This window comes from Pongo abelii, chromosome 17, assembly GCF_028885655.2.
Source record: "Pongo abelii isolate AG06213 chromosome 17, NHGRI_mPonAbe1-v2.0_pri, whole genome shotgun sequence".
Lineage (NCBI taxonomy): Eukaryota > Metazoa > Chordata > Mammalia > Primates > Hominidae > Pongo > Pongo abelii.
In genome coordinates this window covers 46,544,393-46,563,807 of record NC_072002.2, presented here as the reverse complement: position 1 = coordinate 46,563,807, position 19,415 = coordinate 46,544,393, and the positions used below count along the sequence as shown (strand labels likewise).

At 42.2% G+C, this 19,415-nt stretch overlaps 1 protein-coding gene across 2 annotated transcripts in view; it reads left to right on the top strand.

The window, feature by feature from the left end:
• The window catches only part of GAREM1 (GRB2 associated regulator of MAPK1 subtype 1), a 206,664-nt gene extending 187,816 nt beyond the window's left edge, over window positions 1–18,848 (top strand). Inside the window, exons 5-6 of one of the 2 annotated variants that reach the window (XM_009252324.4) lie at window positions 11,939–12,105; window positions 13,575–18,848. In XM_009252324.4, the coding sequence (XP_009250599.4) occupies window positions 11,939–12,105; window positions 13,575–14,469 (1,062 nt within the window). In that variant the 3' untranslated portion in view covers window positions 14,470–18,848. Of the gene's footprint in view, window positions 1–11,938; window positions 12,106–13,571 lie in introns of both variants that reach the window. The other variant, XM_002828155.6, reaches the window with a different exon arrangement.
• The last annotated feature ends 567 nt before the right edge of the window (window positions 18,849–19,415 follow it).

Here is a 19,415-nt window from a genome sequence, read left to right as displayed (position 1 = left end):
AATGAGTTACAAATGGTTATCAAAACTGCAGGGGCAGCCTGGCACGGTGGCTCACACCTGTAATCCCAGCACTTTGGGAAGCCGAGGTGGGCAGATCACTTGAGCTCAGGAGTTCAAGACCAGTTGGCCAACAGTGAGCTGAGATCGTGCCACTACACTCCAGCCCGGGTGACAGAGCACGACTCAGTCTCAGAAAAACAAACAAACAAACAAAAACCCTGCAGGTTCACAGCTCTTCTAAAACCATTTGTGTGGCAGTGTCCTATCTGGGGACCCCAGCACCCAGTCATCAGTGTTCTCCATCTGTCTTCTTTTTTTTTTTTTTTTTTTTTAGACAGAGTCTAACTCTGTCACCAGGCTGTAGTGCAGTGGTGCGATCTCGGCTCGCTGCAACCTCCACCTCTTGGGTTCAAGCGATTCCCCTGCCTCAGCCTCCCAATGAGCTGGGACTACAGGCTCACGCCACCACACCTGGCTAATTTTTTTTTTTATTTTAGTAGAGACGGGGTTTCACCATGTTGGCCAGGATGGTCTTGATCTCCTGACCTCATGATCCACCCGCCTTAGCCTCCCAAAGTGGTGGGATTACAGGCATGAGCCACCGTGCCCAGCCTGCATCTGTCTTTAAGAACAGAAAAAAACACATTCCCTCTTGGATAGTGGTTGATATTATAGCAATTCCTGGTAAAAGGAAAATCATAAAAGGAGCTCTTTTGTGAACCACTGGTTTCAACCAAGTTTTACTGCAGTGTTGATGAATTTGTGAACCTTTGTGATAGACAGGGTTGCCCCACAGCTTATGAGAAACAGAGTTTAGGGACTAAGTTTTAAGATGGGTTGGTAGCGTGCATTCATTGTTAGAAGGCCGGAAGTTCATCATAAAGTTTCTTTAATGAAGCACACTGTGTTGTTGGTGTTTGAGAAAAATGGGACTTAAAGAGTAAATTTAATGCCAGATTGATGGGCCTAGCCTAGTAGGTGCTTGAAAAAAACTGATTTAACTATAGAGAAGTCAGTTGGGGCATCTGAATCTGCCTCAGACAGGTGGAACACTCACTATGTGATAGATGATTAGAGGCGTGCAGCATTGCATCTGAGAGCTGCACATCGATTTCAGTCCTCACGCTACCACTTTGTAGCTTCATACCTTGCACAAAATATTTAACCTCCCTGAGTCAGTTCCTGTGGGGATAATAACATCTTCAAGGCATTTTTGTACTGTGCAAAGAACTTGGCACTTCTCTCTGGCATTCGGTAAACATTTAAAATAAATAGTAGCAATAATTTAATACAGGATGGATTCCAGTTTAGAGTCAGGTAGACAGTCACTGTTTAGAGGTTTTTTCCCACTGTCTTTCCTTGACTAAGGGATGGAGAGAAGAAGTCACACTTTCCAGGTACATACGTCCCCTCCAAAGAGTCAGAAGGTGGGTGGGAGTGGACATATCCACCCCCACAGCAGATGGGCAGAGCCAGCTACCACGGGGGTCAGTCAGCCTCCCATTCCAGAAGTGGGTGTGCTAGTTCATTCTGCTGAGTTTCTAAGATATTACAAAAACACACAATTGGCTTTAAAAATAGCAAGACATTCTTTTAATCTGACTTTTAAAACGTCTACTTGGTAAGATAGGTATTATGTTTTAGTTACCTAACTGTGGAATCACCACAAACTTTGTCATCATCATATGCCCCCAAAAAGAGCTCCAGAAATGCTTGGCACCCTGTGAATCCCAATAGCATAATCTTTTAGTGGCAGAGTCAGGGGTTTTGAAGAACTAGAGTGCCTGTGAAAAAGCCGCATGAGGCTCTAAGGCTGTGAACAAGTGTCAAGAAACTGGTATTCCCGGGCAAACCTACACAGAAATATCAAAGGTGAGAAGTGGCCTTGGATAACTGACTCCCTTCCTCGGGCTTGGCCAGGCCAGCTCCTGGTGCTGCCGGATCTCATTACTTTGGATATGCCCAGCCTACAGAATTAGGGGCCTCACATGACTACCCAAGTTAAGAAAGGGCCATAAAATATGTTTGTTGATAATAAGCTGTGGGAAGTAGCTAAGAATTGATTCTACTCTGCATTTTTATTTTATTTTGTCTTTGGGCTTTTTCTCTCTGTAAAATATTAATATTAGAAAAGGTATTGACAGACAGATTTTCTTAAGTCTGATGTATTAATATTTAAGCTTAGTGATTATTTACTTTTCAAAATAACTGCTCTACAAAAAGATATACTCAGGATTCCACTAGTAATGAGGTTTCCTAGGGCATTTGACATTTAATTAATTTTAATTACAAGCTTTGAGGAGTACTTTGTAAGCAAGCCATACCTAAGTTCCCATTTGTTAACTGAAATAAGGACTAAATTATTATTGTGTTTTGATAACTTTGGAACTAATTGCCGTTCTGTTTCCTGTAGGTTCTTCTTAAATGAAAGCTTCTAGGCCAAGATTTATTTTTTTCTTCTGTGCCCATTGAAAATCTTAATGATTAGAATGATAATAAGGATATAATATTCTATTGCCACAGTCCCCAACCTTTTTGGCACCAGGGACCAGTTTCATGGAAGACAATTTTTCCACGGACCTGGGGCTGGGGGAGGGAGTGGTTTTGGGATGACTCAAGTGCATTGCATTTATTGTACACTTTATTTCTATTATTATTACATTGTAATATATAATGAAATAATTATACAACTCACCATAATGTAGAATCAATGGGAGCCCTGAGCTGGTTTTCCTGCAACTGGACGGTCCCATCTGGGAGTGATGGGAGACAGTGACAGATCATCAGGCATTAGATTCTCATAAGGAACAGGCAACCTAGATTCTCATAAGGAACGTGCAGAGATCCCTCACATGTGCAGTTCACAATAGGGTTCGTGCTCCTATGAGAATCTAATGCCGCCACTGATCTCACAGGAGGTGGAGCTGGGGCAGTAATCCGAGGGATGGAGAGCAGCTGTAAATACAGATGAAGCTTCACTGGCTCACTTGCCAGCTGCTCGCCTCCTGCTGTGCAGCCTGGTTCCTGTCAGGCCACAGACTGATACCAGTCCATATCCCGAAAGTTGGGGACCCTGTTCTGTTGGATAAGTCTTGTTCCAAACCTGTACAATTAGGTATGTACCATTTGTATAAAATCACATTAATAGGAAGGTTATATACTACTTAAGTATATTTATCACGTATACTCCTTGCTCAGGAAAGATCTTTGTTCTACTCCTCAATGGCATATACTTCCTGAGTCCATGAAAGCACCCTAAATGTTAAACAAGTCCATCTTTTCAGAACCACTTGCCTCTCCTGCCACTGAGTAAGTGGCTGCCCGCTCCTTCCCCTGGGCCTCCCTTGCCTGAGGCTGGAATATTGGAGACCATTTCTGAGAAAGGTCTGTCTTAGGTCCTTATCATCAATGTATAAAAATGGAAAAAAGAAGCTCATGCATCTAAGAATCAGGATTTTGACTATAAATCACATTTGCCCTTGTGTAATTAATCAAATAGAGGTTCATTTATTGTGCTTTGTCGTTATAAAACTTTAATTTCTGTTTGGCTGAAAATATCCACTGATGGTTATGCGACAGGGTTATGAACTCTTTGTATAAAAGCCTCTTTATAAATAAGGTTTCTTACGGCTGTAATGATTTTGTTATCTGGGAGTGTGGGAAGAAATGTAAAATACAGGGCAGAGGGCAGTCAGTGAAGGCAAAGTTACAAAGTTCAAGGAAGCATGGTTACAAAACTCCTTTCTTTGGGTTGCTGACATTGTCCTGCATTTGGCTTTTTAGGGAAGAAAATGCACAGGAAAGGTGAATCTCATTTTAAATCAAGCTCCCCTACAGTGTATGTATTTTCTTAATCATTGTCAATATGGAAACAAAACAATCCTTACACCACCTAAGTATGCCAAAATCTCCTTATTGATTGTCCACAATTCCAAGCAATATGATCTTTGAGACAGGAGGTATACTCCCTCCCCCACGCCCCTGCCAGGCATGTGACAGTTGATTCTAGAAGGTTAACTCAGGAAATACATGGCCCCGTCAGCAGATGTCTCTAGATCCATTGTCTTGTATGTAAGAGTTGAGCACCCACCACTGCTCTGAAATTGATTTTTTTCCCAAAAGGGTATCTGAAAACTGCTAAGACCATGCCTTAGTTAACTGTCCTTTTACCTTTCTTAAGCTCTTTGGTCCTGTTAGTGACTGCATGTGAAAGTTGTGTTTCCTCCACAGAACAGAGGAGTCAGAAGTTGTGAAAAACAAAGGCTTTCCAAGAAATGCTGTTGTACCAAAAAGCCCCCAGTCTTAGACGATACTCTTTCATAAACCTCTAGGAAGTGTCAGAGAAAGAGGTGTAACAGGAGAAATAAATGATTTCATAGATACTATGTAGAAAACACTCCAACTGTATGTATGTTTCAGTTTTTGTCCTCCAAAGATCTACATGTAACTCCTTTCCACTCATGCAATGATGAGCTTCCTACTGTTAACAAATTCTCGTGCATGATTTTCAACATGTGGCAATTTAGAGGAAACAAATTACTGATCCTTGACCTGTGCTCAATTCCCTCCCAACTAAGCAGGAGTTAGAACTGTAAGAAGGAGAGAAGGGAAAAGAAGGTTAAATGTCCATTCCAGGACTCAGGAAATGATGTTAAGCTCCCTGGGCAGTATTCTGAAAGTAAAGAAAATAGTTCCATTTTATGATATGTTTGATTTGGACCATAGATTGGAGTTGCACTTGACTTTGTTGACCACCTCCACTTAGAAACATGAAGCTTTCCAAAGCGTTTGTTCTATTAGGTGTGTTTCATCTTTGCGTTCACTGTTAGATGATATGCTACCATTAATTTATTTTTCTAGCTTTATGTGGCCAGTGATGGCATGACAGAGGCAGGGAGCAATGGAAAAGTGGTCTCCCCTTTATCTTCTTAAATTAAAGGTGAGCACAGGGTCCCAGGCATCAGTGTGCACTTGACCTCCAGCTTACGTGCATGCATATACGTACCCAGGCACATTTTTTTCAAGTTGCTTTAAAGTTTTTTTTAAAAAGGCATGCCGCCTTCAAACCAGTATCCTTTTGTAACAACTGCCTCACTCCTTCCTTTCCAGACAATTCCTGAGAAGAATGGTCTGCCCTCACGAACACCACTCTTACCTCCTGTCTAACTTTGACTCACTGGAGTCTGGCTCTGCCCCCTCACTTGACTCACGCCTCATTTGCTAAGATCACCAGTGACTTGCTAACTGTCACATAAGGGGAACCTCTTCCAGCCTCTTTCCTGACATCTCTCCATCTTTGCACTGTTGTTCCCCTGCAGCTCTCCCTCCCTTGGCTTCCTTGATGCCATTCAGGCATGATTCTGCTCTGTGAGCACTAAAGTGTAGTTACCTGTTTTTCCCCTCCTGTCTTCTCTTCTGCCCATCCCTTGGGGGTTCAGCCTTCTTCACTTCTCATCTGGGATCTCAGTGCCGCCATAACTTCAGATTCTATCTATCATTAGAACACTGAGCTCAAAGTTAGTATTTTCAAAACTGACCTCCTCTGCTTCTCCCAAGCCCTGTTCTTCTAAATTTCTATCTGATGAATGGCACCAGTGTTTTGTTTCATCATCTGAGCCCACAGACCAGATCATCATTCTGGTTCTTCTTTTATGCCATGTTCTTTTATGTTCTACCTTTTGTACACTCATAATCCCTCCTAAGACTTTCTCAGTAAGATTACCTATGAATTTGTTCTTCTCCTGCCACCTCGAGTAAATTTATGGTGCTCCCATGAACCTTGCACATACTTGTATTATCACACTTACCAGATTGTATTTTAATTATGTTTGTTTCCCTCCCTCATAAGTAATTCTATGAGTTACTCACTGTTGTATACTCAACACTAACTCAATGAGCACATGATAGGCACTCAATATATTTGAACAAATAGCAAAGTGGAATTAATAGAGGCTGTAGGAAAAGAGAAGTGATAGCCATGTTCTTCAGACTTTCAGGGATGGTGGAAGTCGATGCTTGCCATCCTGGTGGTCAGCCCCCAGGACAGACACCTTTTACAGCTTGCTTTAAGCCCCCACTATTAGATTATTTCAGTTGCCTGAATATGCCTCTCTAGGAATATGCCTTATTGACTAAAGAGGATGAAGTTTGAGAAAGAACAGAACTCACTGTTTCTACCTCTTTAATAAATGAGCTTTCTGTTTAGCTCTGCATTCATGATCTACAATGTGAATACCAAGGAGACTTGTATCAACACCAGAGTAGTGGTGTCTCATGTTTGATGATAATTGAAACACTGAGCATTTTAGAAAAGAGACAGACTTAGGCCAGGCATGGTGGCTCACGCCTGTAATCCCAGCACTTTGGGAGGCCAAGGCAGGTGAATCACCTGAGGTCAGGAGTTTGAGACCAGCCTCAACATGGAGAAACCCCATCTCTACTAAAAATACAAAATTAGCCAGGCGTGGCGGTGCATGCCTGTAATCCCAGCTACTCGGGAGGCTGAGGCAGGAGAATTGCTTGAACCTGGGAGGCGGAGGTTGCAGTGAGCTGAGATCACGCCATTGCACTCCAGCCTGGGCAACAAGAGCAAAACTCTGTCTCAAAAAAAAAAAAAAAAAAAGAGACAGACTTACTTTGAAGGAGCAAGAGGAGAGAAGTATGCTAGTGGTGGGGCAGCTGGGAAGAAAAGCTTCAGGCCAGGGAATTGCTCAGGAAGCGAGGCTTTGGGTACTCCATGTATCCGCACTGTGCTCATTGACCCTGTCATCAACAGGACTTTGGTTCCAGGAGCTTCTCTGTGAATACTCAAGGTATTCATAACCTGAAATTAACTACACATAGGCAGAGATCACCATCATCTGCAATGGACGGTAACACCCACCTCAAAACAGAACGCCAGCTCTTCACTGAGCATGAGGGTTGGAGGTTCATTCCTGATAATACCGGGGCCCCTCTCTCCTTGTGTTGCCAGTGGAAGTCCAGTCGTAAACATTGCATTGGAAATAAATAGAAAGGCTTTAGTCCATTAGGCACAATATAGTCCTTTAGATCTTCATTTTAGAATAGTCGTTACTCTGGTGTGTGCTAGATTAAAGCCACAGCGCTTCCTGGTTCAGGGATACTGTCACTGTCATTTTCACCGTGACACTGTGTCAAAGGGTGGTGGTAGAGTTGGTGGTGGTCGTATGTGCCAGGTCTTCTGGTGCCTTTTTTTCCCCTAGATTGACTCAGGGTCACCAAAAAAACTTAACATTCAGCCCAAATGACTTGTCAATAATAATTTCCACATAAACACATAAAAGATATTCTATGGTATATGGGTCTTTTTAAGTGCCTTTTTTTTTTTTTTTTGTATTTTTTGTGACATTTCTTAACATCTACCAGGCATTCTGTGTGACATGTTCATGCCAGGAGTGACAAATCCCCAAACTCTGCTATTCCCAGGATGGTAATAACAAGGATGGCAGTCCCTACATTTTAGCTCACAGGCTCATTAAATATAGATGGAGAGTAAGTAAATAGGAACAATGTGTGGCACACAGAGTGTGTAATGTGTGGGGTTGGCCCACGGGAAACTGGTGTTTAGGTGTGGTGGGCAGTAAAAACTAAACCAGAGAAAGGGGCGGGAAAGCACAGGGTGTGCTGGGGGGACACTGAGTCCACCACTTTGCATGGACCTGTGTGCCCATAGAGACTACGAGCAGTGGGAGAGATTGCTAGAAAGATGCGTGGGAGCCTGGCTGCACAGAGCCTTGGGTGGCAGGCAGGGGAGGCTGGCCTTTATCCAGGAATCAGAGGGAGCCGTCGGAGACAGCCAGTAACATGATGAGAGCCACATGCTGAGGCTTCCAGAAGGGATGTGCTGAAAATGTTACACTTAAAAGCTAAATTGAATATGAAGGAAAACTGGAAATAGGGTGATTGACCGTCTAGTCTTATAAATTGCCTTTTATTGACAGATAAAATTCATCTAAAGCACAGCTACCTTCCTCCTGGATATAAATGTCCCGCGTGAATCAAATCAAGAAGCAAAGAGTAATAGAACTGTTACTGTTCTGAGAGTAAGAGATAGGAACTAAGATGGTACAGTAAACCCTCACTCTGTCACTTCTGAATCCCAAAATGCATACATCCCAACACAGCATGTAATTCTTCCCTTAAGATGCAGAGAAACAGGCCATCATCGGAGCGGCCACCCATGCAGCAACAAGTTGAAAGTAATAATGCCACTTGGAGATGTGTCTGTGGAGTCCTCAGCTGTGCCCACCCGCTGTGGGCTGCCCCTCACCTGCCTGGCGTAGCGCACGCCACTCACTCTGTGCCTCAACAAAATGACACTCAAAATTCTTGTCATGAATGGAGTACCTTTAAAGTCATCCTTTAAAAAAACAACAAAAAAACACCTTTCTCTAAAGTGAGTTTCAAGTAAACCTAATTCTTTTACCTTGACCTCACATAGCAACACCCAGACTGCCCTCCCATCACAACAGAAAAAAATCCCTGGCCTCATATTCTTGTTTCATCACTGACAACATCCCATCTCCTAAGAGTAAGAATCAGTTTCTTTCTCTCTCTCTCTTTTTCTCTCTTTCTCTCCCTCTCTTTCTCTCTCTCTCTCACACACACATTAGTTCTTTAACTCCCTTCAGGAGTCATGTGGCCACCCCAAAAGCTCTATGTGTCTCAAATTCTGTCTTGAGCATCAGCCATAAACATTCCCAGTTGGCCCTGGCTACCTCCTCACCAGGCCCTTTAGCTTAGAAATGCTTCTCTTCACTACCGCCCGCTCCTCACCATTGTGGGAAACCTATTAGCCCTTCAGGAGTCCCTAGTTGTGAAGGTGGCAGAACCAGCTCTAAGTGACCTTGGGTACCTGGGGTTGGTTATAAGAACAGGAAGAGGGGAGTTCCTTTAGGTCAAATTCAACTGCAAGTGGCTTCTTTTCTGAGTTTATAAACCTAAGTCAGCCGACTATTGTAAATTAAAATGCATATTGTAATTGACATCTGAACATATTATGATTGACATCCCAGGTAAGTGTTTCCTAATGAAACGTCATATTTAGTGGCTAATTCTAAAATTTTGAAAGTGCTAAATTGAATCCAGCATTAACCATGTTTTCCTCATGTTCCACTCTAATCCAATATTGGGAAGTAACTAAGTATTTATTTTAAAATTGAAAAGTTAACTGACAGAGTCCTTATCGTCTCACATTTTCCATGCGCCCTATTTCTATAAACATGAATAGAACCAAGCACATCTGTAATAAAGTGACACCCATCCACCCTAAATTCTATAGATATTCCCTAAGAAAGAAACACATCTGGCTACCCTGCAGTTCACTAACAAGACAGAAGGAAGATGAACCAATGCCAGAAAGCGGGGTGGCCCAGCCTGAGCTCCGGCATCCTGGTTGGTTCTCAGCCTCTTAAGAAGACCCGCCTGGCCGAGGAGGGTGGATCACCTGAGGTCAGCAGTTCGAGACCAGCCTGGCCAGCATGGCGAAACCCCCTTTCTACTAAAAATACAAAATTAGCCAGGTGTGGTGGCACATGCCTGTGATCCCAGATACTCAGGAGGCCGAGGCAACAGAATCGCTTGAACCTGGGAGGCGGAGGTTGCAGTGAGCCAAGATCATGCCATTGCACGCCAGCCTGGGCAACAAGAGTGAAACTCCGTCTCCAAAAAAAAAAAAGACCCCAGAATGGTGCAAGGGTCTTTCCTGAGCCAGCCCAGCCAAGCATTCCTCTCACGTCATTATCCAAACCTCATTTCCTCGCGGGCATCCTTTCTGCAGTCATCCACCACCTTTTTAAAAGCTCACAAGGGGAAAGCCTGCGTCTATTGTGGAAGAAATCTGCTGCTCCGAATATTTTCTTTTAGTCTAAAGAGCTTCTCCAGATGAAACCGTTCCCTTTCATCAACCCACTGGGCCCCAGTAACCAGGGCTGTGGGTCCTGCAGGTAGGAGCAGTGATCCCCAGCCCCGGGAAGAAATGCAGTTGATGAGACTTTTTAAATTGCTTCCATTTCATTTAGAGTTGGGTTTACTGGGCTGCCCATAGCCATGAGTCTTCTTAATGGCTGGTTTTCTCTGGCAAGTGAATCAGGCCAGGGATGTGAGGTAGAGGTCCCGGGTGCGGTGTAGATAGTAGGAGATGCTGTGTGATAACATGAACCCATTTCATTTCAGCTTAAGCAAACCCAGTACCAAAGCTGATAGGAGCTTGCTGTTTCATTGTCTGATCCCAGAGCTGCTTGGCCAGAAAGGAATTGAAAGTGAAGGTGAAAAACTTGGTGGGAACATAGCCTAAAAGTAGACAAGGTATGCATTTCAAAGCATAGCATCTTTGACAGAGTCAGAATTGGCTCTGTTAATAGCTTTACCTCTATAGCTCAGGGTAGACTAGCAGAGCCAGGTATAAACTGCCCCCTGCTGCCTGACACGTAGAAGTACATGAAAAATGTCACTTCATTAGTAATTATGTTCTGAAATGCCTCTAAGGAATGGAAAGCAAATTAGGGGAATGGCAGGCAGTCTCAGAGAAGCCATGGACAGCACAGATCAGCTAGATCCTCTCCAGTGTGAAGACGAAGGAAATGTGAGAGAGCTGGAAGCAGCTCTTATAAAAAGTACTTTTCGGCTGTAGAGAGCCACTTCATTACTCCTTCTGCAGCCTTGTCAGTGTGTGGACCATGGTCCAGTAGCATCGGTATCAACTGGGAACTTGTTAGAAATGCAGATTCCCAGGCCCCACCCTGGGTCAACAGAATCAAAATCTGCATTTTAAACAAGATCCCTAGGTGATACACACTCATATTTACATTTGAGAAGCCCTTGCCTGGCTCAATGTCTCATACTTGTAATCCCAGCACTTTGGGAGGCCCAGGCAAGTGGATGACTTGAGATCAGGAGTTCAAGACCAGCCTGGCCAACATGGTCAAACCCCGACTCTACTAAAAATACAAAAATTAGCTGGGCATGGTGGCAGGCGCCTATAATCCCAGCTACTCAGGAGGCTGAGGCAGGAGAATTGCTTGAACTCGGGAAGCGGAGGTTGCAGTGAGCCAAGATGGTGCCACTGCACTCCAGCATGGGCAACAGAGCAAGACTCAGTCTTGAAAAATAAATAAAATAAATAAATAAAATTAAAAAGTAGCCCTGTCCAGGTACGTTGGCTCATGCCTATAATCCCAACGCTTTGGGAGGCAGCCTGAGCAACATGGTGAAACTTCATCTCTACTAAAAATACAAAAAATTAGTCAGGTGTACTGGTGCACACCTGTGGTCCCAGCTTTCAGGAAGCTGAGGTGGGAGGATCACCTGAGCCCGGGAAGCAGAGGTTGCAGTGAGCTGAGCCGAGATTGTGCCACTGCATTCCAACCTGGGCAACAGAGTGAGACTCCATCTCAAAAAAAAAAAAAAAAAAAAATCCCTGAACATGACTTCAGAAGGAGCTTTAGCCCTAGACCGGGTCCAGGGTTCTCTAAGGTTTGGATCAAATTGAATTCAGCTTGAACAGTGAAAAAAACACAACCTAATAGAAGAGATGAATCCGCAAGTTAAATTTGTGAATGCTTTATGTTCTTAATACTTCCTTTTTATCCATCCTCACATATCACTAGCTCTTTAACCATAGACACTTTAACTTAACGTATTTCATATTACTTTCTATATTTCAGCAGCAGCCAGCATTTACCAAGCAGTTTCTTTCAAAAATCATTCTGTCCCAGCAAGTGTGTGACAGGCGTCTGATTTGCTCTCTGGCAGCTTCTGTGCTTCCCATCATTCTTGTTTACTTCAATCTTCTCTCTGCCATGCTTACACCCTGCTGTTACGGTTTAAGAGTGCGACTTGAGCAAGTCTGCAGGATTGAGCTGGCCCCTGGTGGCATTGTCAGTCTGTTGCTAACCTGGAGTGTTCTTTTCTGCACCAGGTCAGAGAAGAATGCCGGCTCCTGAACGCCCCACCTGTTCCACCCCGAAGCACAAAGCCTTTGTCCACCAGTCCCTCCATCCCTCCTCGCACAGTCAAGCCAGCGCGGCAACAGACTCGCTCTCCCAGCCCCACCTTGTCCTACTATTCTTCAGGGCTACACAACATGTAAGTCTTCTTGCCAGGTCCCACTGCACCCTTATCTTCTCATCCACCAGTTCATGGGTTCTTGAAAGCATTTTCAGGGTAGCCCTAACAGGCAGGGTGGTGGGAGAGGAAATGGCTTTTTAATTTTTTAAATAATTTTACTGAGTGAGCATGATGGGGCCCCTGTTTGTTTTGAGCTAGGATGGAAGAGCCAATGTCTTGGGAAGAAAAGATGCCACACCAGTCTGAGAAATTCAGAGGTAAAGGCCAACTAGATTCTCCTGGAACAACCCGGGGGCTGCCATCAGTTCTCACAAATCAGCATCTAGTTCTTTCCACTTTGACTTTGACACGAGCAGACAGCACCTTCAAGCAGACAACACCTTCGACCAGGACCTAAAAGGGAAAGGGTCCCATTGGCTATCTACTCTGAATTTCCATCCAGACAGGAGTCCCCTTTTGACCATCACTGTTGGGTGGTCATTTCCTTTTGTCTGGATACTTCCAGTGCTCTGAGATCATTCTTCTGCAATACAGCTCATTCCATTGTTGGCAAGTACCAATACTTTAAAAAAAAAAAAAAAACCCTTTATTATATTGAGTTGAAATCAATCTCTATGTAACTTTCAATCATTTCTTAGGTCTAAAGAAACAAAAATAGGTCCATCCCATATCTCTTTGTCGACTCATGAAAATTCGAAGTCAGCTATGATAGAAGTCTTCGCTTCTCCAGAAGAAACATCCTTGCCTCCCTCTGCTGTTTCCCCGACATCACTGTCAGACCCCTCACCGGCCTGCTCACCCTCCTTTGAGCACACTCTAGTTTCCTGTTGCTCTTAAAACCCCCCCAGAGCCTAATCCACCGCTCCACATTGCTCGTTACAGTTTAAAGTAGCTCTCTTTGCAGGTACTTTTTGTTCTCTGGACATTTAAATCCTTGCGCTAATGTTACTCAATTGTTCAGAAACTAAGACAAGGATAAGCATTTTATTTGAAGCATCTCCTCCTACCTCAGACTTTTGGATGGAAATAGAATCATGGGTGGTGTGATGCCATCATGTCACTGTAGCACAAGCATGACAAGCATGCGCCACTCATTTACTATTCTCTCCCTCTACCCTCGCTCACTGCAGACATCATTCATCAATCATGGCACCTGTTGGTGCAGAGCCTACACGTGACTTAATAATTTTCCTCATCATAAAGACCCAGGCACCTATTAACAATGATTTTCTTACTAGCTGAAATATTTATTTTATCTCCACTGTAGCATTTTAAATCATTATGTGCATATCTACAATTACCAATGTATTTTATTAAAGATTCTTTAAAAAAAAAAAAAAAAACCCAGTGAAGTTAGCAGGAATTTTATTGAATTCAAAACTAACTGCGCTTTTCTACTCAGCAGTAACATCTATAAATAACGAAAGCCTTGGGATTTGGCTTTTTTCTTTTAACTGATTTCTCCTTCTGTGTTTGCTTTTAAGCAGCGTCACTAAAACTGACACAAGTCCTTCTGAAAGCACTCCTGTTTCCTGCTATCCATGTAACCGAGTGAAAACTGATTCTGTGGACCTGAAATCCCCGTTTGGAAGCCCTTCTGCTGAAGCTGTGTCCTCTCGGCTCTCATGGCCTAACCATTATTCAGGAGCATCAGAGAGCCAGACCAGGAGTGACTTCCTGCTGGATCCAAGCAGGAGTTATAGTTACCCTAGACAAAAGACGCCAGGCACACCAAAGAGAAACTGCCCAGCACCTTTTGATTTTGATGGCTGTGAGCTCTTGGCCAGCCCCACTAGCTCAGTCACTGCAGAATTCAGTAGCAGCGTCTCTGGTTGTCCCAAGTCAGCCAGCTACTCTCTGGAGAGCACAGATGTGAAATCTCTTGCAGCTGGCGTGACAAAGCAGAGTATGTCATGCCCTGCCTTACCCCCCAGGGCTCCAAAACTAGTAGAAGAGAAGGTCACCTCCGAAACATCTCCTTTGCCTCTGAAAATTGATGGTGCTGAGGAAGACCCCAAGTCTGGGTCACCGGATCTCTCGGAGGACCAGTATTTTGTTAAAAAGGGCATGCAGGACATCTTCTCTGCCTCCTACCCTTTCTCATCTCCGCTCCATCTCCAGCTGGCCCCCAGGTCCTGTGGCGACGGTTCCCCGTGGCAGCCACCTGCTGACCTATCAGGACTCTCTATAGAGGAAGTGTCCAAGTCACTACGGTTCATTGGTATGTCCGAAGATGTCATATCATTCTTTGTTACTGAAAAGATTGATGGGAACCTGCTTGTTCAGCTAACGGAAGAAATCCTCTCAGAGGATTTCAAATTGAGCAAACTGCAGGTGAAGAAGATAATGCAATTCATTAATGGCTGGAGGCCCAAAATATAGCCAAATAACCCCCAGCCAGCATGGAACAAAACTGATCAATGCGTGTGCTAGAAGGGGTGGGCTGGGACACAATTTCATGTTTTTGCACTAAAAACCTTCTCTGTAAATAGGGATAAGAGAAACTCTTACTATGCAGATTACGTTTTTGAATGGTGAACAGGCTATTTTGTACATCAATAAAAATGCTGTACAGAACACTTGGAGGTGTGCCTTGTACATCACTCAACAAAAACTCAGCAGCTGCTAAAAGAAAAAAAGGCATGTGCAGAGAAATCATTCTTACCCAAGTAGGTTTATGCGAGAAGGTATGATATTTATTACAAAATAGCCAAAGCTGAAAGACATAAAAATCTTTAAAAAAAAAAAAAAAACACTTTTGAACAACAATTCCCTTCTTTCAGGAGGGTTGACTTTAGACAATTAACTATGTTCTGTGCTCTGTCATTCAGATTGCTTCTTGCTAATTGTTTTACTCTTGTGCCTGAAAATGTTAGTGATACGAATTGACACTTTAATGTTGTTGCTTGGTGGGGATCTTTTTATCACAAGGCATTTTCCAAAAGTCATATGTTGATAAAGGGATATATGTTGTCCTTAGAAATCACACAAATCATGACCACAATAATTTATCTGTAACTGCTGCTAATTTTATTGAGCAGAGAAAAAAGAATATACATATATAAACATGTATAGGTGCATACACAATACACCCGGATATGTTTTACACATAATTTTGATTCTGATATTTTAGATAACATCTGTTCACTTTTAAACAATCTGTTGAGGTTTTGGGACTGTTATCTACATTGATTCTCTTAGGAATAGTGGACAGAATGACTCCAAAGATTCTCAGAACCCTGTCTCTTGAAGCTCAGTCTTATTTGGGTTCATCACTGAAAACTTAGAACAAATCAGTAAAGAGTCCTGTATTGAAGAATTAAGTTTGAGTTTAAGCCCACTCACTGCAGGGCTGGTTTTTGCATGTAATACTCCCATGATATCTGGGGAAATGACAGTTTCTGTTGAATTGTAATTCTCGGGTTTGAGGGTCTCCTTCCCTTGGTGTCTGATGGCGAGAGGTCTGAAGAGCATTTGTCAGAGTGCATTAGGCATTCTCAACCTGCTTCATGCTTTACGAGAGCTCAGAAATCAGACGCACCAGCCTTTATTATTATATATACTACATCTGTTGAGTATTTTTAAAATACCAATAAGAGGACTTGTTTATTTCATAAACCACTTCTTCCCTCTCTTTCAAAGAAAATACATTATTATCATACTTTTACATTAGTCTGAGAATTTTTGCTAAATATGATTAAGTATTCCAAAATATAATGGCGTCATTATTCTTGACTTTTTTAGAGAATATACATCTTAGGACTGTGTTAGTTCTCGGAGCAAGGCATCATCTACTCCCCTGCACCCCAGAGTCTGGCCCCAGATTCCAGATGTGCGGACAGCCCTTGACCGAGGTGCAGACAGTGCCCTCTTGAATAGGAAGGTCAGCCAGTGAGGCAGCAGCATAACTTGCAGGATGGACTTATATCTTACCATCTCTTCCTGCTACCAAAATAAAAAAATAAATTGAAAGACAAGACCCACCAGTCTAGTTTTGTAGACCTGTGAAACGTGTGTTTATTTCTTGGCATTAGAAGAAAGATATTTTTAATCCATATCGTGGTTTAGAGTTGAAGTGAATTGATACCCAATTTTCCATCTTAGATCTAATTTTCCATCTTAGATCTCCTTTATCAAAAAAAAGCATTTTTTTTCCTCCTAACGTGTCTCCCAAAATGTAAATACTATAGGCAAAAAGAGTACCCTGTAAAATTCTTACACTGGAGCACCTCTTCAAAAGTCACAGACAATTCGATGAGGAAGTGCTGGTACTGCACTCACAGGACATGAGACCTATGAAGCTTTCGTGTTTTGAAAGCATCCTTCTGTGTGAGGGAGACTACCTCCCTTAGTAAAGTAAACCTCTCAGAACTTCTTTTTAAAATAAAAACAGACAAGATGCAGTTACTAAGCTGCAAGTTTTCATTGGCAAACCTAGCTGAATCCGCTTTAAAATACTTAGCACTCGGACACAATTCTCAAACTCAGGAAGAAGGAACAGGGTTGGTTTGGGTTTACTATAAAGGTTGCCTCACATAAACAACTAACTCCTTTTAGTGTTTTTTTTTTTTTTCTCTTTTTGTAAAAACTTTACACAAAATAGGGTTTTAAATTCTTTTTGCTTGTTTTGGACTTGGTGTATTCTTGTCAAGTTTATATTGATTGGCAATACAGAGACTCCTTGAGGGCAGGGACTGTGGCCTTTGATTCACTTATGCTACAGTCTAGTGTCACTACAGTGCTGAGTAAAAGACACAGCCCCTGCTCTCTTGGAGATCATATTGTTTATATTTGAAATCTCGGTTGCTAAGAGTATGTATGTGTGGGTAAGAAAGACGTGAAGTCCTCTGGGCAGCCGGGTATTTGGAGAATTGCGTGTGTCCTGTCTTTAAAACGTCAGCCTCTACTAGGGGGTACAGAACACCCCAAGATCACTAAAACTTGTAATGTGTTGGAGGCAGAAAGTGTCTCTCTCACTGCCTAGTGTTGTTGTTTTTTTGTTTTTTGTTTTTTGTTTTTTTTACTGACCTGGAATTCTTTTAATTGTAATAAATATCTTCTGTCACAAATAAATGCCACAAATAAATGAAATTGCCATTCCTAAGCCGAGCACCTGTCTATGAAGGACCTTGGCATCCTGACTAGACAGAGCATTCATAGCTCCAAGAGAATCATGACAAGATATGCAAAGCAGGGATAATAAGGAGACAGCCCTTCCCTTTCGAGAAGCCCTTCCCTTTCACAGCCCTTCCCTGCGATTCTGCAGTGAAAAGTGATGCCCAGAGATCCACACACAGAACCTTTCTAACCAACCAGGTGAAGACTTATCATCTTATCTCCTCTGGCAGGTCCCCTGTAATCAAAAGAGAGGAAGTGTCTATCTAAACAAGACCCTTTTGGGTCCTTAGGTTCATGGCAAAAATCATCATGGCCCCCATCAGAAAAGAAAATCAGCAATAAACCAAGCCAAGCAACTAAAATGTATAATGTGGACCTGACTCATGTTGGGAGGCAGAATTCAAACACTCACAGATCAGTCTTGCAAGTTTTCTCTTCTTTAAGTTGAGCTGCTCAACTTTATGAACTGTGAAATTTACTTAGGTTCTTTCAACCCACATATATCACTGCAGTTTATGAAGTTGCAGCGAACTGCCCATTCAGCTAAATTGCAGTGTTTATTCTTGTCTCATGTCAAAATACAACAATCTTATGGGAAATATTATGACAGTCCATTCCAACTGTTTTCAGACACAAGCATAAACAGTCTCTGCTCACATTCCACAGCCACCTGCATGTTATCCATACAGCTCCCTGAGAAGTCCAGGGATGGGAGGTGGGGTGTGGAAGGATGGAGGATCCTTCATTTTCTAAACACTTTGTATAAGTCACTACTCATTGTGCCTAGCAAGTATAAGATTAACATTTTGAATAACAAACTGGAAAACAAATAATCCTTCAAAGAACCTAGTGAACTGTTCAAAGGAAATTTTAATTTCAGTCTACCAGAAAAGTTAAATCTGTTGTTGGACATAGGAGGCTTTCAGAAACATGCCTCTTATATCAATTTCCACTATCTTTCAAGTTACCTAAAGGCACCAGGCTGCTTGAGCAAGAAGAATAAAAGGCCTAGAGTGCAAATTATGTGAAGTAGAGTTTTTAGATTGTGGGATTGTAATAATATGGGATTCTCATGGTTACATCATGTTCAATCGCACTGTTTAGTCTTCAAAACTTGGTGTTTTAAAATTTGTCTCATTGTGATAGCCAGAAACAAGGAATAAACGTGATTTCAGTTTAAACTATATACAAATATCTTCTGTAATTTTGCTGCTCTAATTTTTAGGCTATAAATTTTGTAATAGAGCTTATCAGATTGCAAATTTCCTTTGTTTACAATCTCATGTAGTAGGGCTCAGATAATTTCTTAGCTATAAACCTTTTCTCCCACTCTCATATTAAGTTTCATTTAAAATATTTAAGCTAAGCCTAAAAATTGAAATCAGTTAAGAATTTGGAGAGTTTATCTTAAATGGAAATGGTGTATTCTTTTCAAATAATTTTGTAACCATCCTTACAGTTTCTTTGCTTGGAAAACTTGGGTTGTTAACTACCAGTTAACAATTGCATTACTTTCCAAAACGTTATCTAATGGGCCCAATGTGTACCTCAAGATAAACACAGTATGTTATGTCTAAAAATTTCCTTGTCTGTTGATTTAAATGGTTCTGAAATGTCTATAATAAAGAAATTTTCAAAGTTGCTTTTCTTGCAGTTGTTCCTCAGTGGTCAGACCTAGTGCATAGTTTTCTAAGGACTTGTCTCCCATCCTCACTTAGGAGTAGGGAATTTGGAGGGAGTCCTGATACTGCAAGCCCATTCTATATTAATAAGAGATGAAAGACTGTGGCTATTGTGCACAGTCAGAAGATGCGGGTAACTAGGTAACTTGATGGCATACAGAGAATCCAAGACCTGTGTGGTCAGGAGATAGCGCAGAAGATGAAATAGATAAACTGGTGAGGGGAAAAAAAAAAAAAACCTGGTCCAAAGATAGTTGTCTCAATTGATCGTTCACCATTAGTTACAGATCAAACTCCTTGTTCTACTCTTTCCCCACTCTTACTACTGCACTTGACTCTTAAAAAATAAATAAAAGTATACATTTGAATGAGGAAAAGAAAGATAATATAAATTTATATCTCTTTGGCTTACATACAGTTTAACTTATGTAACTAGCAAATAGCAGAGATGGCTGAGGTTATTAAAGAAAAATTGAGTGTTCAATATGCTGCAGCATCCACTGGGAAGTGTTACACAAAAGCTGGAGA